We start from the raw sequence: 24,611 nt of genomic DNA, 5'->3' as shown, positions 1-24,611 counted from the left end.
ACTTTAGTTCAGACAACACACCATGTTCAGTGTTGTGCCTTTGAGCCACGGTTGTTTGCATGACTAGTTGTGTTAGGAAGCGGTGAGGAAGTAGTACACGTGAAGCAATTGGATGTTTATCTTTGCACAAGCTTGTAAGGAAGTAAAGATAAAGCATTTTTTTTGGGTGCATCAATCTACTTATAAATAAACACAGCAATGGTCCTTCAGCCCTGGGTGGGTGCACCTCAGCTCAGACATCCTCAAATAATGTTGCAAGGGTTTAGGGAGCAGCGCCAGGTTCAGTGGTGCAGTGGACGTATCGGAGCTTAATGAATTCTGTCAATGTTTCCAAAATACAGCAAGAGATCATATGAAACATTAGAAAAGAAATGGTATACTGTCAACGTTTGTGGAAACCTTCTGGTGCCAATTAGAGAGAGAGGTCTGCAGTGTCACAGAGGCACAAAGAAGACACTGATTTATGTTTCATAATGTTTTCTTATTATGTGCCATACTTCTATTTTTATGCTTCTTTTTAATTCTATTTAGCGCGTTGAAGGACCTCTTTGTACTATAATGTGCTATACAAATGAATTTGTCAAACAAAAACTGTTTTCTTTTTGAAAAAATCCAGCAGCAGCTATTTATTCTTATTTATGGATCAAAAGTTAATGTTAATTTGATTTTGATTAACACATGACTGTTAATCTCAGGCATGACTGCTGTAAAAGATGAAAGATGTTGATGATGTTAATGAGCCAAACTTCATTTTTCAGCCACTTGTTTTACTTCATTGTTTTTCATTATCAAGTCTATAATTGTAGGGAGACTGATGTACAGTACATATTTAGAACGAAAGAGCAAAAAGGGAGGCAGTTCCCACCCTCTCTCTCTCTCCACCCTTGCTCTCTCTTTCCGTCTGTCATAGTTATCTTTGAGAGATTAGACTGGAGACAGTGGCAGAAAACAGAGCGGGAGCTAAAACTGGGAGACGTGTTGCCACTCATGTACTCGCTGCCTCTCGCTCTCTCTCTGTTTTTTTTTTTTGTCTTCCTCCTCGTCTCCCTCATGCTCCATCTCCTCTCCTTTGATTCCTGTCCTGAAGTCATGCTTGAACACTCTCCAACTCCGAGCTCACCCCTAATCTCTCCTCACTATTTGGGTCGTTATCTCTCATTTGTCTCTAGCTACTTCTCTCTTTCTCTTTCTCGCCTCGATCTCTGGCCTCTCGTTCTCTTCAACTGTCTCGCTCTCCCTCTCTGAGCTTAGTGTTCAGACAGTGGAATATATGTTGTCTAAATATACTTCCCCATTATCTCTCCATCTAAACAAACTCCAACAGGGAGAAAGAAAGAGAGAGGCAGCGGGACAGGAAGAGGGGATGATGGGTTTGCAAAGCAGGGATGAGGCCTGGAAAAAAAAGGGGAATATTCAAGTAAAACAACACCTGCACGTGTCGTGCAGCAATTACAAAAATGAGGTGCTGCTTTCAGAGCGGATATTAGCCTGGACTATCACCTCTGTGGTTTATTACAGCAGCAGCAGCTTCACAGTTTAAGCTTCCAGTTCCAAATCACAGGCTGCACTGCATATACAACAGGGTCGTTACCTTGGAGGCATGTGGATCGCGCACAAAGAGCCAAGAGCAGCAGACACACTGAACCTGCAGCACTGTACAAAGCCCTAAACAGATGACTGCAGCTGGAGAGAAATTACTAATACGCTATTCAAAACAGACACACACTCCTCGCAGCCTCCAGTATGTTGATGGGAAGCTAGATATGAAGGTCTGGGCTGCAGCCAGTGGGAATGGGTAAACAGTGTGATACAGTTTACTTAGCAGAGTGGAAAAGGATCATCCTCAGCACAGATCGAGAGAGTGTGTGTGACCCAGCTGACGTCATCTGCAAATAGTTTTGACACATACAATACTGTATCTAAGCCATGAGAGCAGCCTCCAATAAATGTGACGTCTGCCATTTGGTGGCTTCCTTTGTCCAAAAAAAAAAAAAAAAAAAACCTCACAGGCCGCTGTCAGGGGTTGTGTCTGTTTTTCTTCTCTCTCTGTCCAGTTCTCCCTTCGTCCCCTCAGCAGATCTCAAGGACACGATGATTATAAAAAAAAACTGGATCAGAGGGCAAGGACACACAGCAGATAGAGAAAATTTAAGAGCAGCTCAGTTCAGTAATCTCACTCACAAACACACAGAAAGAGGGGTGGTGGGTAAAAAGAAAAAAGGAAAGCCCCTGTGTGTTTATGCAGACCGCTGACTCCAGCTGATACCCCGGCGAGGGCTACCGCTACAGATGTACGGCCTGCGTCGTCTAGATCTGCCCCCGTCCTCTAACTGCCCTCAGTCTGCTCTGACCAAAATACACAGGAAGAAAGCTTTAGGTTTGACGTCTTTGTATTTGCTTAGACAAAGCGGCAGAACACCTGCTGCAATAGGAATAGGTTATGTCGATTAGTCTTTTTAATTCTTCAATTTATTAGCAATTAAGGATTGTGTAAATGTATGTCCAATATGCCCTCTCTTACATTTCAGTCTTCGGTCTTTACTGATCCAAACCGCAGTATGGTGCTGAGCAGGTAGTGCACAGTGTTTAGGGAGCAAAATGTGTTTATCAGAACGTTTTCTCAGAAAACATCTGTCTGCTGCAGCTGAAAATGGGAAGGAGTTGATGGGAGCAGTGAACCATAACAGTAAAAGTTGTGGGCTGGAAAACCAAAACAATGGATCCAAAGTGGGAGCTGCAGACCTGGGTGACGACTCTCGGCGGATTTGTCCTTGTGAACGTTCATCTGTTATATTGTTGTTCGTCAATTCCAAATACTGTCTGTTCAAATCTGTTTCTAGTTTTGCATATTACGTATATTTGGACGAGTGTGTTGTGCAAGAATGTGATCGAACTGATGTATGTGGTGTTGCTGATCTAGTGTTACACGCTCTGCACTCTCACAGTGTGTGTGTGTGTGTGGAGGAACCTCAGCCAGCTGATACTGTAATCACAGACAGATACACAAACATACATGAGCAAACATCTTTTCCACATATTATCTCAGCTCCATTAAGCCGTTCATCCTCAGTGCCAGCACTTGCCAATAAAGTTGTAGTGTAAATACACAGAGGCCCGTGGACATATTTTTAAGTCTAATGACAAATACTGTTGATATCATTTCACAGCTGTGTTTCTCTCACCCCCCCTCCGCCCCGCCCCCCTCCCCCCTGACTCCCCACACCCCCGTGTTTATAATATTCTCTCTATCCACTCTTCCTTTTCTGTCAAATTCCTCAAATATCTGTTTAGTGTTTTCTCTCTTCCCCTTTCTTCCCCCTCCAGCGGTGGAAAACAAAGATAAACAGACACAATCTCCACTGAGCTGAACTATCGTACACTTCTCAAGAAAGGAAACAAACACGCGTCGCCACACATGGAGAAAATCACACATACGGCGAAACAAAGAACCGCGTTGTCTCCCTTCGCTCCCAGTGGTCATGTGACAAAGCACTTGCATCCCATCACCTCTCACCTCCCTCTCTCTGTCTTTCTCTTGCTTTCTTACTTTATCTCACCCAATAGGAATCTGTGTGCTCAGAGCAGGGAGGAGAAGCTTGGCCAGAGAGGACGGGAGAAAAGGGATATGTTGAACAAATGAGAGGAAAAAGAGAGGAGGGAGAGCGTTTTGTGCAAAGAAGAAAAGCGGACTGAGTTCCAGTCATTCTCTTTTCCTCTTGACTCTCACCACCCTTGACGACGTAGGCCTGCTCCAATGAGAGGAGGGGGTTGTGGTGGGTTGGGCAAGCAGATCGAGGCCTGCCAACACATACTAATACCAGAGAGCAACGTTTAACTCACTTAAACACACATTTTACTGATGCTTTTCAACCCCCTCCGCTCTCTTCTCTCCTATAAGCCTATTATCACATCGAAGCATTGTGCAGCTAAAGCCTTAACTACCGTGTGTGTGTTAACTCAGTCCTCACCCTCAGTGAAAGGTTCCCAGTTGTAGAGGCGACCCATGAACTCCTGGGTGTTAAATGCCGCACACTGCTCCGCTCTGGAGTCCAACGCTCCTCCCGCACAAACCTGGAGGACAAAAACAGAGGGAAACGTGAAAAAAACAAAACGTGCCACACATTGAACTAATATGAAATCACCCAGCTAGTAAACCTGTTTCTCTCCTGGTCCCCAGATAAGTCGGGGCGGAGCGGACTGTGGTAAGTAAAAGGCGAGGAAAGAAATCTCATAAAAAAAGAGAGGAGAATTAAGTTGAGATCATGGAGGTAAGTGCAAACACGCCATACCCTTATACACAAACACACACACACACACACACACACACACACACACACACACACACACACACACACACACACACACACACACACACACACACACACACACACACATGCACACAGTCTCCAAGCTCCTCTTGGCAGGCAGCGAGAGTATTAGAAACATATGGAAATAATGGATTTTTTGGAAGCGGCTGCTCACATAAATCCATCGTGGCTCTCAGTGCATGACCACAGAATGCTAGTGGCTGTGTGAGCACGTGGACGAGTGTGTGTCTGTGCACGTCTGCGTGAGCACATGTCCAACTTGTGCGCTTACGAACGAGTCCTTATGGAGCCGTACAGTGGAAAGAGTTTTAACATACCTGCACTTAAACAACAGCTGAAACATCGGTGCATCTGTTGTTTTTTACTGTACTAACTCACTGAGCTCTACCCAGCTCCTGTGGGACACACACAGATAGAGTTGTGAAAATAACAAAGTGCATTTGTAGTATGAGTAACAACACTGTAATTAAGTGTAATTTTGTTGCTTAACTCTGGTATTTTCACTTTATGCTACCTCATAGTACAACAACAACAACACTCCGTTTGATGAAGAAATACCAAATCTCTTAAGTACAGATGGCTGCACATGGATTGCTAAATTTTGTATTTTCATTCCACAGTGCTTGAATCATCCAGTGTCAGCATAAGGTCTAAATTTCACTGTCCAGTTCATTTCTTTAAACACATGAAAAACCAATAACATTACTCTCATCCTCTGCTGGGCTGCTGTGTTTAGCAGCATATTACTAGGCCATAACACATTAAAGGGATAGTTCAACATTTTGGCAAATTAGCCCATTGCAATAATCCCTATAGTTTTAGCAGTAGGTTTGTTACCTTTAATTGTCGGTGCAAGCTATTTTTAGAACGGCGGAGCAGAGCCGCGAGCTGCTCAGCGCTACACTACGGAGGCTATTGGGATTTCTTGGTTTCCCTCATCAAACTCATCCAATACACAATCCAGCAACTCCAAAACGCTCCGGTGGACAAGTTGTGACCTGCACATTCACCACGCTATGAGATAATAACGGAACGTTACGAGACAGAGTTGTTTTAGAGGTAAATTCATACAAAACCGCTGATGCGCGTCCCCGTCAGGGGCAGTTTTTCGGCAAGAAGTCTCTGCATTTGCCTCTATAACAACTCTGTCTCGTAACGTTCTGTTATTAGCGTGGTGAATGTTCATGTCACAACTTGTCCACGAGAGCGTTTTGGAGTGGTTGGATAATTGTGTATTGGATGAGTATGATGAGGGAAACCAAGAAATCCCATTAGCCTCCGTAGCGTAGCTCTGAGCAGCTTGCGACAATTAAAGGTAGCGTACCTACTGCTATGACTATAGGGATTATGGCAATGGGCCAGTTTGCCAAAATGTTGAACTATACCTTTAACATTCCAAATATAATCAACACAGGCAACATTTTACTGCCTTTACTTCAGTGTTGTCATTATGATGCTGGCATGTGGCTCCTTCACAATAGCCTCAGAGTGCTGCTAATGTAGCTGTTGTCTTACTCTACTACATTCATCCGACAGCTAATACTAATTATTAGTCTAATAATGCATCACACAAGGCTGCCGACATCAGCTGGTTAGCTTAGCTTAGCATAAAGACTGGGAAAAAGGCTGGAAACACTTAGCCTGGCTGTGTCCATAGGTAATACAATTCACAAACAAACAACCTCATTAAGTAGCTTCATACTGAATGGACATATGAGATGTGATATGTGGTGAAAAAATGTTACATTTTGTAACTCTGTATTTTTTTCCATTGTTCTGGATTTTTCTTGAGTAAAAGATCTGACAACTTCTTCCAGCACTGAACACACACATGCAGCTTCATCGGGTTGTGTTACTTTGGGAAACCACAGCCATCCTGCCTGGTCAAAAACCCACTGGGTTTACAACCCCTCTGATATACAGCTGGTTCTAACACACTTACACACACACACACTCTTGCACGCCGCACACAGAGCTCTCAGATTTCCTTGCAACTCTAATCTCTGTTAGCTCCATAATGTTCTTGTCTTTCCCTCCTCTCTTTATTTGATTCGTTCCTCTTTTCCTTTTTTTATGATCCTCTCTTCACTCACACAGCTGTCACAAACAGCTGGAAAGTTCCTCATCTGGGGAGAGAAGAGCAAGGGAGTAGTCAAGTTCATGCGCACAAACACACACACACACACACACACACACACACACACACACACACACACACACACACACACACACACACACACACACACACACACACACACACACACACACACACACACAGATTGACAGTTCCCATGTTCCCATGTGAACGACAGTGTAACTAAAAGACTCTCATGGATAAAACGTCAAAGCATGTGCTCATTGACACCGGCCTAGCTGGATTTCACACTCTGACAACGCTGTGTGTGAAGGAATGTATATGTGGCCGTCATGTCACCAGGCTCTCATTAGGATCATCTGTTGTTTCTCTTCTGGGGAAGCGTGAAACCGGCTCGTCAAACTTTATGTGGTACGCCACGCCACACTGTCACACTGCTGAAAGAGACTTAATTCTGTGTTATTTATGGCCGGTGTGTTATTGACAGGTTTAAGGCTCTAATACGAGAGTGTGTTTGAAGTGCATCCTTGGAACATGTGAGTGTATGTGAGCGCTCGGAGGTCAGTACACTCCTGTGATCTGCTATTTTCCAACTGTCTACATGTGCCCGGATGTGTGTGAGAAATGCGGTTGGTAATGGTTGTAAATATTTCTGCTGGACATAAACATGTTGGGCCCCATTTTAAACCAGATAGTTTCTGTGTATCAGTGCGTGTGTGTGTGTGCTTGTAAGCCCATAAACAAAGAGCAAAGACCCTAAACACACACAACGATTTTGAATGAGCAGCAGTGAGATGCTTCAGTGTAGTGAAAATGACAGAAGGTGCCTCCTTAAAAAGACAAAACGGGGGACGTGCGATGAAAAGAAAGAATGCAAGAAAATGTAAAGTGTGTGCATTCATGCGTTAGTGATTGTATGAGGGCTGCAGGGCGAGTGGAGCCCCCTCCCAAAGGAGTTTAGGGTGTGTAAAAACAGAGGGAGGCTAATGGACTGAATGAAAAGAGGAGGGAGTGGAGGTGAAGTGAGAGTAAAAACAGAAGCGAGACACTTGTTCACTGGTGTTTCATGGTCATGGAGGAGAATTTGTATGTTATTCTAAAGGCTGGTAGAGTCTTGTGTTCCCTCGTTTACTGTGGAGCTCGTGTTAGGGGGTCTCCTCATAACTGCTGAGGGGTGGATGAACGGAGGGGAGTGGGGAGGGGTGGAGTGACAGAGAGGGGAAAGTGGCAGTTATTGAACGAGAGGGAGAAAAGAGGGCGACGGCTTTTTACAGACACAAAACAGTTAAAGATGTGGTGAGGATGGGTCTGGACCTGTAAAATGAAATCGAAACAACCAAAACCACAAGAACGCCCCATAGCACAGTCGCAACCACTGAATCACTTAGCAACATAAGGAACAGTTTTAACAATTCCCAGTTTCAGACCAGTTTATTTACCTGTATATCAACCAATTACGGCTGCTATATATACGCCACAGGAGAACAATCTGTAGAAAAATGTCCCTGGTTCGTTGTGATGAAAACGACATTTCTTAGATGTATTGTACAACTGAATTTGGGTTTGAACTGAAATGTGTCGGGATCAACTTAGAATGAAAATAAGTCAAAGGTCATAAGGTCAAATTTGAAATACTGCTTACTTGTTATCTATACTCAAAAATTGCCAATCTAAGACACTTTTATAATGATAGATAGTTCCTCACTAAAAAAAAAAAAAAAAAAACCTTGCTAATTATTAGTAAAAGTGTGTTTAGACATTGAACATTTTGTCTCTTTTGTCAAACACAGAGGAAACACATTTTTAAATGTATTTATTTAGTTTTGTTGCGCTGCTTTAAAAAAAAATGTACATAAGGAAATGGATCTGTCGTGTTGTCATTGTGAAAAAATAAATAAAAATTAAGTTCTAAAAAAAAAGAAATGCATTTATTTAAAAAAATAAAGAAGTTAAAGTTGTTTGTTTTTTCAACTGGGACTTTTAGTTAAGTATCAAATGGACAAATGCGAAACAATATCCATATTTAAATCTAGCAAATAAGATGACTATTTAAAGTTGATTTGTAAAGTCAATAAAAACTTTTTGTATTTGTCCTTGTCGTCATTTTACAGGGTTAGGGTCTTCTGTCTTCATGTCTGTGTAGATTATCAGTCATCCAGTTCAAATGTGTGTTAGAGCTGCACAGAGGCGACGGGACTTGGACGCTGTTGCTGAGGACGTTCCACATCACATTCGACGGGCGCCTCAAGAGCCTAAAGCAAGTCGAGTAAAGCTCCAATAAAATTGTCTGTCTGCATTTTCTTTTTGTCTAATATTGGCTAAATGAAAATTACAGTCACCTCCTATGTGGGTTTTGTTTTCACAGTTCTGTCAATCATTTACACTCCACATGGCAATCAGTCAGTTACGATAACACTGCTCAATGAAGTAACGACTGAGAGCTGGAAAACAACACTGTGGTTTCATCAGTACAATGAAGAAACACGGGGAGAGAAATGTGAGCGGTCAGACAATCAGACAGGATGTAAACAAGCCAACAGTTTAGCCAGACTACTAAACCACTTTAGAGAGGGAGCATAAACAACAATAATCCCCCCACTGCACATGAACCCAGGCCTAAGCTGAATCAAGAGACCAGCCAGTGAAATGTAATGGATGTTTACAATGGTCGGTTTGGGGACTCATTTCAACTTTTGCTTTCAATTTCTCACAGTGTCCCACAATTTAGCAGCATCAGCTTGGTGAATATGGTGTAATTACTGATAAGAGAGATGATTAAAACTACTAAACTAACTAATCAAAACAGTTTATCTGCACCCTGTGGTTACTGAGGCTGGCCAAAATCACCCCTTAAATACTATTAAGGAGCCTGAGAGGGAGCAGGTTGAGCCCACAGACAGGCAGACCTGTGTATAAGTTAACAAAAAAATGAGCATGAAGTGAAAGACGTAGACACTGGCAGCTTCTGGGCGGGAGACTGACAGAGTGAAAGACGTCGAGTTGAGAGCAGGTGAAAGAAAAGTGAATACAGCTGGTGAGAGAGGGGCAGTCGGTGTTTTTGTACGGGAGCTGTGGAGCCTACAGATGTGTTTTACAGCCAGGGAGGGGGGGAGGAGACAGAGAGAGAAAGTCTGGGTGTTGGGTACGACCTCAGGCACAAACACAAACACATACAAGCCGAGGTAACTCGTACACGTTAAGCACAAACACCAACCCAGAAAAGACGGACGAGTTTTGAGGAGGAACAGATGAGGTGGAAAAGCTTGAACTTTTCACCACAGTCTGTGTTTCTGTGGGGAAAGCCCTGGTGACACGTTGCTGTCATCTGGCTCCATACTCAAGCCATCCTCTTAAGTAAGTGTGTGCCTGCACAGCTGGCCGCATCGCCTCAATACCACATACAGGTTAAGGCTGGCCGGTCATTCCTGAAGCATTACTGCAGCGTTTGCTCAGACTAAACAACTGACTGCTTGGCCCCTGCGGCCATAAATCAACACAGTCCACATGGCAGGACTAATCATTGTATGAAATGCACAGAAATCCATGATGTGTGCTAATGTGCATGCGTGTGTGTGAATGTGAAGTGTGCGTTTGTCCTCTGAGATCGACATCCTCCGGCTAATCTTGTGACTGAGGCCGTGTGTCGGCGCTTTTCAGGGCACCACCCAGCCTTCAGCCTTGACCCCGGGGGGGAAAGTCCTCTAGAGGAAACACTGATCATCCATCAACAACAGGCAACGAGTGAAGGAGGAGGAGGAGGAGGAGGAGGAGGAGGAGGAGGAGGAGGAGGAGGAGGAGGAGGAGGAGGAGGCCCCGTGCTGTGCGAAACGAACACAGAGATACCTCGCTGTTGTTTTCAGAGAGAAATGTGAGTTCGAAATTTAAAACAGCTTTAAGTGCTGGAGGTGATGAGAGGAAAAAGAAAAGGAGAGAAAGGAAAAGAAAAGTGCAGCAGTAGATAAACACTGTAACCACAAGATCAATAAATGAAACCAGAACTTTGCACTGAAAATGACAATATTTCCATGTTCCTCTTTCCATGTAGCAGCTCTACCCACATCAGGTTCCTACTAACCACACAGTTTTCACGCACAGCGATGACTCTTTATTTAACGTGTTTTTATAATGACACATCGGCGTGAGACAGACGGAATGAGGAAGTGTAAACAGCTTTGCTTTTTGTTCCCAGGACTCGTGTTTTGCTAACAGATCCCAAAATTCACCCTGGACTACGTAAAAGGAGTTTTACTGTGAAATGCTGCTTCCTGTGCCTGGAAACCTGAAATTGCAAAACGAGGTCGTTCCTTCTGTCTTCAGGCTGCTGATGTTATGAAACACTTCAACTTGGTCTTGGGTTCTTGGGTCTGTGGTTTTTGGGGTTTGGGTGGTGAAATCTGTTGTGTGACACCGATTGCATAAGAAATTCTGTTTCTTTTCTATTCAGCACATCTTTTTATTTTAACAATGCATATTTGTTTATTTCAGATCTTGTGGCATCTTGTATTATCTGCCTCATAATCTCAGTGTTAGTTCTGCATCTTGTTATCTTAAGTCTTTGTATGGATTGAACAAACAAGATAAACATATTAATTCTGATGTTTAGACGCCTTGTTAGGCAGATATGTAAGTTTGGACAGAGCCATGCGAGTTGTTTCCAACTGTTTATAGTCTTAAGTCGAGGAGCAGCTGGTGATAGGTTCATAGTTATTGCACAGACGAGAGTGAATAAGCTAAATGTTTACCTGTTCCTTTTACATAAAGATAAAATTATACAGAGAGGCAGAGTGACAAATGATGAATGGGATGGAGTGAGAGTGAAAAGAAAGATCAAAAAGGATGAAAAGCAACATGAAAGAAGGATTTGAAGGGAACTCAGAGCGCACAGGAGCTAATGTGAACAGACTTTAAAGAGCACAGGTACCTGTTTTTGTTGAAAAGCAGATACCTGCTGCTTGTTAAAGTAATGAAGCAAAGAAAACGCAGACCACTCTGGCTGGTTGCATGTGGTCGAGTATTTATGTGTGTGTGTGTGTGTGTGTGTGTGTGTGTGTGTGTGTGTGTGTGTGTGTGTGTGTGTGTGTGTGCTACAGTCCAACACATCTGGGCCTGTTTGTCGCTTCATGGGAGCAGCAACATTGAGCGTGGCAGCGTCTGCACACGGTCACTGAGGCTGAGGAGAGCGGCTCAGTGCTCCGAGTCGTGATTCCTGTGTATTGACAGACTGTGATTAGATCATCCGACTCCGGCTGCAACAGCCTGAAGCCACGTTCGCTGTGTCTGCTTGGTCAAACACAAACTCCTCACAGTTTGGCTGCAAGAGTTTAGCACTCTTCAACAGTAGTTCAGCAGTATGTGAATATACTGTACAGCCTGCATTTAAATGTCTCAATTTGTCTGGAAAATAGCAAATGACAATGAAATCAGTTGAACTAATACAATGTTTTTGCATGGAAACTCTTTGATCAGCCCTGAAGTCGTCCTCTGAGGCTGCACATGGCCAACAGCCTCCAACATTTTATAGGACAGGGAAATAATCTGCATCTATTTTGATCACTGGTTAATAACCACACTCCTTTTGTCATAATTTAATGGAGAAATGTCAATCACTCCCTGATCAAAGCAAACTGAATATTTTAGTTCTTGGCTCAACATAAGACATCTTAAGAGGACACTTTAAGCTCTGTTTTTGATATTTCATGGATTAAATGGCACATCAATCAATCATGCAGATGAATTGATAATGAAACGAATGATTAGCTGGAGCTGTGTGCAGCCTGTGGGGTGAAATCCAGAGTGAGAAGAAAGCTGTTGGTCATTAGGACTGTGAAGGCGCCACAATAACTGAAGGCAACTCAAACAAACGTATCAGCGTTTCCATCCGCTCATCTGGATTTTGGCAGATGGACAGAGTACGAGACAATATTCTGAGAAACTTTTAAGCCTTGACCTCAAACTGACACCATAAACATGGATGTGAGGGGGATTTGTCTCCCCTGTCCCCGGTGGATATCAGGCCCTCGTGTCTGCTGGTATCGATCTCATTAGGCCATGTGGTAAACCGCTTCCACATCTAAGATCCACAGGCCTCTGATCTGCTCTCACTCGCTGTTGCAGCGGCGGCACGCACTGTTAGTGACTCCTGGTAAATATTTACCCCAGCGAGGGGGAGAGAGAGAGGAGCCATAAGGCGACAGGGAGCGCTTAAAGAATCATCACAAATTTGGGGTGAAAGACTTTGAAGAGTGAAAAAGCAAAGAAGAGCAAAACGTCTGTTTCAAGCTGGAGCGTCGCTTCTTCTTTTCTTTTTTGTTTCAGGCAGCTTCTTCTCAAATTCCACCTTTTCCTCCCCTCTCCCTCCGACAGAATGACTTCTCCTCCGGTTACACTCTGCACTCGCTCACACACACACACAGACACACACACATACAGTATATACAAACTCTCTCAAACACACACACTTTTCCATGAATCCCTCTCTTCCTCTGACACAAGCTTCCTCTTGTTTTCCTGCAGGATTTCTTTCTCTCTCTCCGTCCTGCTCTATCTCTTTCTGCTGCCAACCATCTCTCTGTATTTACCGCTCCACCGACACATCTCTCTGCTCTCACACACACCTGAACAATCCTCACCAGCCTTCATCTCGGTTTCTTCTTTGTTTTTCTCTCCACCCACCTTTTGCCCTTTACCTCAGCCTCCCACCACTGTGTGCTGATTTTCTAAAAACAGTACTCTCTTTCACTACTACTTAACTGCGTCACTTCCTTTGCCACCCTCCACTTATATTCTCCCTCTCTCTCTCCCACACACACAGAGAAACACACACTCTTCCCCTCTTGCCCTTCTCATTTCCTCTGTCCCTCTCTTGGTTCCCCACTTGCCTCTACGCAACAGTAAAAACACACACATACACACAGCCAATCACACTTGTGATGGGCCTCAGGCGCGCTGTGTTATGACAAACACACCTAATAGATAATAGGATGTGTCACACTCAGTCTGGCTCACTCCCTCAACCACACACACACACGCACAAACTAATATACAGTCGGTACAAGCCTGGACAATGTTTTGCATTCATTAGCACTTTATTTCTAACAAACGATGAGAGTTATAAAAAATGTGTGCACCAATGCTGAACTGCAGCAGCAAACAAGTCTAAAGCGGAGGTTAATGCTGGGTAAATATGTAACCCAATGAGTCAGGCTCAGCCGTCACAGGACTGCTATTAGCGCTGCTGGCGCACAGAGGGCATGTACTCTGCCAGCTACTAAATCTGTTTTAACATGGGGACTATCACACAAAGTCGGGCAGAGACAGGGAGGGGGAGGGGGGGCGGTGGGTGGGATGAAAGACAACAAGAGAGGCTGCCAAAGGATCTAAAGAGAGGGAAAGTCAAGAGCCCCAGAGTGCCAACCTGGCCCCGCATTCAAGTGACTACTTCCAGTCAATGAGAGGCAATCTGCAGACGTGATGTGTGAGAGTGAGAATGCGAAGGTTTGTAGTTGTGGTTGTGTGTGTGTGTGTGTGTGTGTGGGTCTGTGGTATTTGCTAACGTCAATCTTATCACCGCCCTCTACACTCTCTCTTAAGACAGTGTTGCTATGAGCGGCCCGCTGGCTTAAATAACCCCGGTCACATGTCCCTCTGGGTATTTTTGTCCCCATGATCAAATCTTTGAAGAGGTTATGGATCGGTTTCCTTCTGTTTTTGTTTCATTCCTGCGTCTGTTGTGTGATTAAATCTGACACAAAACCACAGTTAGAAGGAAAAATCTCATCACTGCTTTTAGTGCTTTTTGATGTTTGTTTGTTTGTTTCGCTCTGATAAGCCTAATAGGGATATTTGTGGTGTTGTTTGTAGATCAAAGTGTTGTCTGAAAATGTATGACACCGCTGCCAAATATCTCTGATAATCAAGTTTTATAACTAATTTTAAAACATATTTTACTTACTAGGGAATTAGAACATGTTTTTCTTTACAGTAGTTTTTGTCATTTCACAGCAGAAACTAAATTTACTCAATATCATCATATACTGTCTAAAAACAAGCAGCTGTAGAAGCACTTTGAAAAAATAAAACAAGATATTCATTCATCTAACCCATGACTCTCCATCTGTCATGCATGACCTTCGCAGGTACCATATGCGTCAGTTTTTATTACTAGTTAACACTCGGCTGAATACAGGTGCGGGTGTTAACCTTTTTATGGTTGCAGTTGAGAACAAGTAAAACATTCAAGCTTCAGTTTGTGACTTTCCAAATGTTGTGTGTCTTCCTGAATCCCCAGGGACGGTTGATTGATTGGTTGTTGACTTTACGCGATCACTGCAAACGGTGGAAAATATGTACGCTATAGTCCGGTGCGGTATGCCAAGCTGAGGAATCTGATTTTGATTAACATAGATGAAATGTGTCACACTCATTTTTCAGGACAGGTGCAACCCCACAAATTGATTAAGTGCGCTTAAACATGGTTTAATGTGCTGGTTTATGTGCTTTAAAATATTCACCGTACCAACAGACAATGTAATATCACAGATATATTAATTATTCTAAATGGTGGATATGATCTAAGAGGGAAACACTTGGTCATTAAAAACTCACTGTGTGGTTAGAAAAACCTCTAAAAACTCTGTCCACCTTGTTCACTCTCAATCTCTCATTTAATTGAGTGAAATCAAGCGTGGCATTCCTGTGTCAGTGAAACCTGAGTTACAGCGAGGTCGCCCTCAGTTTCTCACCTGCGTGTTGAGGGTGATTTGGCCCATCTGACTCGACCGGCCTCGTCTGTGTCTGTGGCTGCTTTTCTTGGCAACACGTACACACACACACACACACACACACACACACACACACACACACACACACACACACACATTCACACCCCTCCTTGTAATGCTATCTTTGTGAGGACACTCATTGACATAATGTATTCCCTAGCCCCTTACACTAACCTTAACCATCCAAAACAAATGCCTAACCTTAACCATTACTCTTAACCTAACTTAAACCTAATTATAACCTAAAGTCTTAACCCTCAAACAGCCCTTGGAAATGAGTGGAGTGAGGACCGGCCAAAATGTCCTCACTTCCCAAAAATGTCCTCACTCTGTTGGTTAAAAACTCGTTCCAGTCCTCACAACGTAGTAAGTACAAGAACACACACACACTCACACACACACACACTTTTGCTACTGATAATGCTCTCACTGTGCTGATCTGAGAAGTATGGAGCAGGTCGCAACCCCAATCATCACTGCAGGCCCCAAGCCAAGACAGGACGTTACATCAATACACACAGTGCTACTGACACACACACACACACACACACACACATATACGCATGCATACATCCACATACATGGCACATATTTACACTCACATGTGCGCAATCGCTCATGGATACACACTTCAGTACAATCACGTGTATTGCTTCACAACTGAGGTCTGTATTCTGGTTGTAACCCAGGACACACACATATACACACACACACACACACACCTCTGAGTCGTAGCAGAGGCAAGGGCAGGCATTTTCCATCCAAGCCCTCACAGACAACCCACTGGTGTTGGAGCTGGGGAATGATCTGCCTATCAAATACACTCCGCTGACCTTCAACTACTTAGTTTTACAGCTGCGTAACCGTTCCCTTCAACACGCGGCATGCATGTAAATCAAGAACAACTGCAGGCTAAATACAGATGCAGCTGAATACAGCTGAGGTGGATTACTGGAGTTATTAGGGAGGGAGCGGAGATGTGTGTGTGTGGGTGTGTGTGTGTGTGTGTGTGTGTGGGGGGGGGGGGGTCTGGGGTTAATAGATGGAAGATTTTACCTGTGAGAAGCACTTGCGGTACTCCTTCTCCGGGCCAGAGCATCTGTAGACCTGAGGAGCTGCTCGTCCTCCATCCCTGCCCGGTTCGACCCCCAGGTGGGGGACGTGGCTGTGCTGCAGAGGGTAGACGTTGCCCGTGGGCGGGGCCTGCGGGCTGAAGCTCAGGTGGGGCTCCCTGTCTCTGTGCACGGGGCCGGGGCGGTGCAGAGGAGAGGAGAACGGAGAGGCGATGGCGGGGGAGTTTGGGCGCGAGAGGGGAGAGATGGGAGGAGGCGGAGCCGTGACCGAGTGCCAGTCGAAGTGGTGGTGGCGGCTGGACACCGACGGCGACGAGGAGCGCGAGAAGGGGTGAGAGGGCGGGACTCGCTCTCTCCCCCGCACGTGCTCCGTGTGGGAGTGCGAGGGTCGGTGCGGTTTGCGGGTTGTCGTGGTGGTGGTTGTGGGCGCCTCACCTGGTGTGCTCTCCTGCTCGACATTCCTCCCCTCCTCCTGTTCCTCCACCTCTCTCCTGGCTACCTCCCTGTCTTCTCCATCACTCCCTCTCTCCTCCTCCTCTCTCCTGTTGCTCTCCGCCTCATCCTCGGTCTCTCCTCGCCCAGGCGCTGGTGTTGCAGTGTCAGTCCCGTTCTCTGTGTGGCGAGCCTGTCGGTTCTGACGGTGCAGAGGCAAAGAGAAGGGGACCCTGCCGTACCCGAACTGACCTGGACGGATGGAGGAAGACCTGCGAGACAAAAAGACACAGGGTAAAGAAAACGAAGCAGGAGCAGAGAATATTAGAGAGACGTTTTTACAGAAGGGCAGAAAGTGCGAGCAGCTGTAACAGAGAAAACAGAGAGACAGGATTAAGTCAAGATGAAGCTCTTGTAAGTTGTCCAACATCTTGATAACCCAGAGTGCTGCGGTGCCTGCCTGTATGACAAAGACCAGAAGTAATGATGCAACAGCACAGCAAATACCAGAGGCAGAGAGAGGCATGCCTCCAACTCCCAGTACTCAAAACATCATAACAAACGCTCTCTAATGCTTAAACAATGTCAACACTGTAACTAATAGCACCTAAACCAATACCAAGTGTGTGAGTCCAGTGCTGCCTCGAGGAATCAGCATTTTCTTTTACTCTGCTGGAGAACAGCGTTTTAGTTTTTCTCTGTGTGTCGTGATGAAATTACAAATCTGTTCGTTGTCAGCTCACATGTGGTGGCTATTGCTGCTCATCCTCGTTACTGTCATCCTCTTATTTGTCCCAAACATGCCACTGTTGCTACTGCCAGCAAAGCAAAACTCAGTTCCTGTGTGCACGAGACATTTTCCTGGAAAAGTCAAGCAAAGGATGCAGAGCTAAGCAAAGTTTCCATTACCTAGACATCAGTTAATCACTGCTCATGTCTTCTGACTCTTAAAAACACCAATAAAATATTCTGATATCATTACTTGAGAGTTAAAAAATGTCTGTCATTGATGAATTTGCTAAAAATTTGTGGAAAAAACATAAACATAACAGTTTAGATAAAGATAGAATAAATTCTGTGACAAAAATAGGTACTGATCGGGACATTTTATAATTAAAAACTAAACATTTCGGTGCAAACTCAAGAATATTGAGACAAAGTTGACATAAACAACCACAGCACATGGTCCATTCAGAAGCTGCCCTGGAGTTTCTGATGAAACCACACAGTCTTTCTCTGCAGACGTAGATGCAGCAGATACAGCACATTTATCATTGAAATGTAGAAATGTAAAAACATCCACACTGATCACAACTTGGCAACTCCATCGGCTGACAAAGAGGGTGTGACGCGACTGAAAGCTCTGGACCGGTTGCAAAAAAGGATCTCGTGATGAGATTGTTTTTGTCAACTTTACAAACACATACAGCAAAGTCCAAAAGCCTGAGACCACAAAGGGAAAGTGGTGTCAGAGTGTTGGACCTCACTATGTCTTTGGTGTCATGTTAGTGTTGTTTCCACTTATTTACAGGCCATCATATACACTGACACTCATAAATAAGTGAAAAGCTTAAGTTGTTTTTTTTTTTTGTTGAGTTGTCCGGTCTCACCTCCTCGCCATCAAACTGTCCCGGATGCTGGAGACCGACCGTCTGCTCCCTCCTCCTCCTCCTCCTCCTCCTCCTCCTCCTCCTCCTCCACCCCTCACTGCTCCTGGATTGGTTGGTCTCCTGATGATCCGTCCCGGCTGATTGTAGCCGTGTGAAGGAGGGTGATAGGGTGATCGGTAAACGGACACATGGTCCTGATTGGTTGGCGGGAATTCTGGTTGGTAAAACGGAGGACCTGGATTGGCCTGTCCGGGAACGGGAGCTCCTGCTCCTCCTCCTCCTCCCCCTCCTCCCCCTCCTCCTGCTGCTCCTCCTCCGCCCGTAGGCGTATTCCGAAATAGAGACAATCCTGGGTTGTGACTGCCGGAGATTGGGGGGGAACGATAAGGCGGGTGTTGCCCCGAGTAACGAGGAGGGTAGAAGGGGCGCACAGGTGAGATGACAGGACCTCCAATGCCCCCGGGGAGATACCCCGCCCAGTTAGGAGGGGAGTGGGAGAGGGGAGGGGACTGTGGGGCTGGAGGAGCTAAACACCTCCTGCTCCTCTGTGAGATGCCGATGCCGCAGGTTTGAGAGCATTCTGACCACTCCCCCCACACAGACCACACCCCCTCCACCGGCTCCGCCTCAAACACCTGTCTGGACCGTCGGCCTGCCACCTGGGACACACACACATATACAGAGAAGGAGAGATGCTTGATTTTTGATTTTGCACCAAAAAAAAAATCTGAATAATAAACAACATTTCTGAAGCCAAATCAGTCATTTCATTATTGATTTTTTTCTTGATAAATAGATTAGTATTACCCCAGATTTCTAGTTATTATATGAGACAAAGAAGAACAGAATATATTCACATTTAAGCAGCTGGAACTCATAAACATTTGTTTCAGAAGTTATTATAAATGACTGAAAATCATTTTAGAACAACAATAGACCAACTGTTTCAGCTCTGATTATTTTACGTTATATTATATTTTTGTGTTTCCATGAACTTGTTTATATATGATGCATTTTTGCACATCAGTCCCTGTCATCCCAAAACAACAATATGTTCATTTTTATTGGAAGCTAATCTAAGTCCAGCTGAAAGATCTGTCGTCTTTATTCAGTCAGATACCACAAAGAAATATACAAATAAAATGAACGTTTTTGGTTTCCAAATGTTCAAGTTCACTCCAGGATCTAAACTTCTTCTGACATCCACCAGGATTTCTAAGGGGAAAATTTATTCTCTATTGCATTTTGAGAAAATGTTCAATTTAAAAGTCAGTTTTTAACCCTTTTTATACTGTGTTACATCTGAATGAAGTCGTAAGGAAAGTTATTAAATCAATGAGAATCGACTGTAACCCTGACTCCGCTGTACAAAAGGTCAAAACTGTGAGCCTTGGCAACATTTTAAAGAAGTACTTAACTTAGCAAAACTGTTGCAACTGCAAAATCTAAAGTCTCTGGAAGGACTTATTTCTTCACAGTAAGTGAGTCCACTGATGAGCTAAAGTCTCGTGAGTTTCCTTCCTCTGAGGCCAAAATATAAATCCTGAACTCTTCATAGTTCACTCGAGCTTAGGAGAGACTCAGTCACCTGCCAGCAGCTTATGAGCAGACGGATAAACTCATTGGAGTTGGTGTCGTATGAACGCACGGCACAAACAACATAATCAGGGCTAATTTGGCTGTGTGTTTTGTGTTTGTACATACATGTGTGTGTGAGTTTACGTATGTGGGTTATAAATAAATGTTATGTTAAATGTTATGTTAAATGTTTCTCCTCTCATTTCATAACTGAAGCTCTGGCCTGGTTGGCAGACCAGCAAACATGGGAGCTGAACAAAAGTTTCCATTCAGAAAGAACCGATACATAAATATGTGCTCCACTTCTCTCCCCTCTCTCTCTCTGAGCGTGGACATGTGTGTGTGCACATGGCACGCAATGCTCAAGTAAACATACTGTACAAAGTGTTCATGGATGGAAGGGAGAGGACAGGTGTAAGTGGCATACTTGTGTGTGTGTGTGTGTGTGTGTGTGTGTGTGTGTGTGTGTGTGTGTGTGTGTGTGTGTGTGTGTGTGTGTGTGTGTGTGTGTGTGTGTGTGTCTGTGTCTGTGCCCTGGTACTGTATTGTCCAGTTCACAACCTGATTAAAAGAGTTCCTGCCGCTGTATGAGGTAAAATGGTGGGAGGGTGGGAGAAAAGAGAAGAGAAAGAGGTGAGAGATGAGGGGGGTCAAGGCTGACAGGCCTAATGACCGTGTGTGTGCGTGTGTGAGTGCGAGTGTGTACATGTTTGTGCGAGTGTGTGTGTGAAGGGGAGGTGGGGTCTGTCGTAATGGGTGACATCAAACACACAGCTGCCACATAACTGGGACCATTAATGAGCTCCGTGCAGTGACCCTGCAGCAGCCGCCGCCGACCTCCGGAGCTACTGGTTAAACTCCTGCGACAATGCGCCACCAGTCTGGGCTGTGGCTGTAAACACCCACTCCCCTCTCACTGCATTTCTGGAGGAAATTACCACACCGGTGTGACTGTGGGCCCTCTCCAGCTCAGTGAAAGAGTCATTAGTCACTGTCACTTCCTACTCTCCACACTAAGGGACCCCACCTTCCTCTTCTTCTTCTGCGTTCCACTTAAGGTGGTGGGAAATTTATTCATTTTCTTTTTTGTCCACTTGACGGGAGCAGAAACAAGTTGTCGTATCTGTTTGTACACAGCAGCTAATTTGGGGCTTGGTGCTTCTGGCAACTTGGTGAATGAGAGAATTAATTTTTGCTCTGATTTTGGTCTCTACCAACTCCTGTAGGTAATATTTACTTACTTTACTTAACTGCAAAATGCTCCACCATGTTCACCAGCTAAACCAGTGTTTTTCAACCTTGGGGTTGGGACCCCATGTGGGGTCGCCTGGAATTCAAATGGGGTCGCCTGAAATGTCTAGTAATTGATAAAAATGACCAATTACTATTCTTTTTAAAATTATGATTAAAAACAACACACCCAATCTTAAAAACAACACATCCAGTCTTAAACAACTGTATTCTACACTTTCACTTTCTCTAATATAAATCGAGTCCAAATAAAATGCAGCATATAAAAATATTTGAGCTGGCGCATCTCAATTGATGGCCGCGATCACATGAGTGCACGTGACCATGGGGTCGCCAGAAATTTGTCAATATGGGGTCGTGAGCCAAAAAAGGTTGGGAACCACTGAGCTAAACGCTAACGGTGTCTGTGCACTGTTCGGTGTTGGGCAGGTGATGCACTGTGAGATTTTAGAGCTGTGCAGGTTGGACAGATAAACAATGAGCTGAAACTCTGTGAAGAACCTGAGGAGAACTGAAGCTCCATGATAGTTGAATCTTCAGGTTCATCACTGTAGGTAACTCCTTCAACATTATCACTATCTGTTTTTACTTAGTACATCATTATTAAAAACAACAGATACAGCTGCTTTAGGCTAGATGAGCCATTTAAAATGCTTAATTGGATTATCTGGTAATTGCATTGGAACAGCTGAAAACGGGGCTGTTTATCTGAGCTCATAAAAAGGTGATGTGACTCATGATGACAAAAGTGTATTCAGATGCTCATCTAAAGTTAATACGAGGACTAAGTTCCTTACATGTCGCTGCTGTAGAGTTAATATTCAAATCATGTTCGTAAAATGTCCTTTCAGTCAGTGTCAGTGACCAATAACTCTTCCGATGTGCATACAAGGCATGGGAGTATTATTTTAAGGGAGACTGGGGGAAAAAATGTGACTCTATCCTTTAATTGGGATCACCTTTCACCCCTCTATAGTGATGCCATTGTCTGAGACTTATGATGAGCTAATGACTCACCTTCCTCTTGGCAGCCTTGGTCACGGAGGTCGTGACCACCACAAAGCCCCACAGCACATAGAGCCTGGAGAGAGGAAGAAGTGGCAGATTCACAGGGTTTCATAAATCATACGGTTGAATAAGCTCTTTCATGTAATAACTGTTCCACAATCTAAAAGTTAAATCAGTGTTTGCTGTGTGAACTCGCACAGATTTTCGTTAACTTTCTCGAACCGCTTCCCTCGGTGTACATTTATTTGAAGCCAGTTAAAAGGTGTTGAGTGAACACCCTATCAAATGTTCCAGTAACTGTACTTTAAGCAACCAATTATTCCACTTTATTTCTCACTACAGGTGGCTTCTGGGCTTAGACGGGGGTGAACAAAAGTTTCTTTTTCCCTTCAGGGTTCACAGGCAAACATCTCAATCAATCTGGGGAGGCCTGAGAGGTGCTAACAAACTAATGGGTTTAAACAGCAAGCATGTTTTCCCTCCGCATGCCTCTCTCTGGGACTGTACACACCCTGAGGATGTGGTTTTAACACACACGCACACACACACAGCCACACTCCAGGAGAAATCAGTCACAACATCCAAAAATCATCTTGTTCTGTGAGGTTTATTTGAGGTTTGGTGTTCAAAGGAGGTGGTTTAAGGACTTGGTGTTACATGGCCTCTTTAATTTTGGTTTAGACCTTGAATTTGACATGAAACTCCTTTAGGAGACGTGTGAGTTGAGTGTGCAGTGAGTAAGAGGCTGCACAAGTAGATTTGATCATTTATTGATCCTTATTCAGTCCTATTTTTCAACGAGTGTGAAAAAAGCACTTCACCAAACAGAAAATCAACGTGTCTCCTGAGTTTTCTTGAATTAGTTAGTTTGTCCGCAATTTCTCCGCAATTTCTCAAACTCTGCTTGAAAACAGTGGAGACAAGTGCACTGGAAACAAGTGGAATCTGTGCATCTGCCAAGGAAATAGCCCGAACACGATCCTGAACGACTCGCTAAGATGGACATTTCAGCGCAGCTCTCAACGAGAACCAAAACCATCGCCGCAATCACCAGTCCGCAAGCCACATGTAGTCAGAGTAATTGGTCCCTTCTTCCCAGTGTGGTGCACCGCCGTGGTCTCTGGAACCTTCCCCACACCAGACTACACAATTACCCCCGAAAAACACAGACAAAGGTCCCGCACAGTCCGACACAACAGAGCCGCTCAGGCCGAAGTAACGACCCCCTACCCGGGTCCACGTTTCTCTGGCCGCTACAGTGGCACATTGTAGAATAAACTCGGAGTCGCGGCGACAGGGAGAGAGAGAGAGAAAGAGAGTCAGAGGGAGTGAGAGCTATGCAAGCACGGGGAAATCTCCCTAAAAAAATCCACCCTGAGGAGAAATAGAGGGTTTTAACCTAAATCCAGATGCCTTCGGGTAAATTCCTATCATATATCCTGCACAGCGGCCAGCGCGCACTGAAGAGGCGTCGTGCGTAAAAACTGAAAAACTTCACCGCAAAACAAAAACAACTTATTTCGATTCAGGTTAAATCTTCTACCGCAGGCAACGTTAACTCCCTGCTCGCTCAAAGGAGGATGCAAACTTTCTCCCCGGGGGGCTGTTGTGTACAAGCAGACTGAGAGAAGCGACAGGTTGCAGCTGCACAAGTCAAAAGTTTTTTGTTTTGTTTTTGTTTTTTACCTGAGCAGTAAACTGAGCCGCATGCTCATCCAGGACCAGGAGTCTCCAACAACACTTCTCACTCCGCGATCGATCACAGATATTGATTATCAGTCCAGTTTAGTGGTCCGTCTAAGTCCGCGCAGCCCTTAAAGAAAAGGGGATGACGTCCTGAGAAGCTTCTTACTCTTATTGCTCTGCTGCTCCCTCTCTTTCTGTCCCCTTCCTCCTGTCACAGTCACTCCCCGTGATTTTTTGGAGAGTGGGAAGGGTTCAGTTTTTTTTTCTCTCCCTCTCTCTCCTCTCTCTCTTTCTCTCTCAGTCCCGTTCACTCGACAACTTTTTTTTTTCTTTCTTTTCTGGGTCCTTATTATAAACTGGTGTGACGCCTGGCAGCCAGGGGGCCAGGGGAGAGAGAGGGAGAGAGACAGAGGAGACAGGAGACACAAAATGGACAGATTACACAACTCTCTCTCTCTCTTTCACACGCATAAACATACACTCGCAGTGCCCCTCTCTCTCTCTCTCACACACACTCTCTCTCCCTTTCCCTCTCTCTCTCTCTCTCTCACACACACATACACACCCCACTATGGGCCCTGACTAAGCTATAATAACTCTCAGAGCCGCTTTCTTAGTTGCACAATCCAACATAAGAATGCTCCATTGTACTAGGTCACACTGATCAGTAGTAATGATCTACTCATTGTCGGAAACGGCCCTGAGCTGGCAGCATCTGCAGCAGGGACACTTTGCTGGGGAACCTATTGTGCCAATACAAACATGAATTG

At 44.6% G+C, this 24,611-nt stretch overlaps 1 protein-coding gene across 1 annotated transcript in view; it reads right to left on the bottom strand.

Annotated features, from left to right (window-relative positions):
* adamtsl4 (ADAMTS-like 4) overlaps window positions 1-24,231 on the bottom strand; it is a 34,921-nt gene extending 10,690 nt beyond the window's left edge. The window contains exons 1-5 of the mRNA XM_083990183.1: window positions 23,842-24,231; window positions 22,165-22,228; window positions 18,319-18,977; window positions 16,260-16,980; window positions 3,969-4,071 (exon numbers count right to left, since the gene is read on the bottom strand). Of these exons, the coding sequence (XP_083846309.1) occupies window positions 3,969-4,071; window positions 16,260-16,980; window positions 18,319-18,977; window positions 22,165-22,228; window positions 23,842-23,870 (1,576 nt within the window). The 5' untranslated portion in view covers window positions 23,871-24,231. The remainder of the gene's footprint in view (window positions 1-3,968; window positions 4,072-16,259; window positions 16,981-18,318; window positions 18,978-22,164; window positions 22,229-23,841) is intronic.
* Between the last annotated feature and the right edge of the window lie 380 nt (window positions 24,232-24,611).

The sequence above is a fragment of the Trachurus trachurus genome (genome assembly GCF_905171665.1).
Source record: "Trachurus trachurus genome assembly, chromosome: 16".
NCBI classification, from domain to species: Eukaryota; Metazoa; Chordata; class Actinopteri; order Carangiformes; family Carangidae; genus Trachurus; species Trachurus trachurus.
Note: the sequence above shows the minus strand (reverse complement) of the source record. Positions and strands in the feature narration are given on the sequence as shown.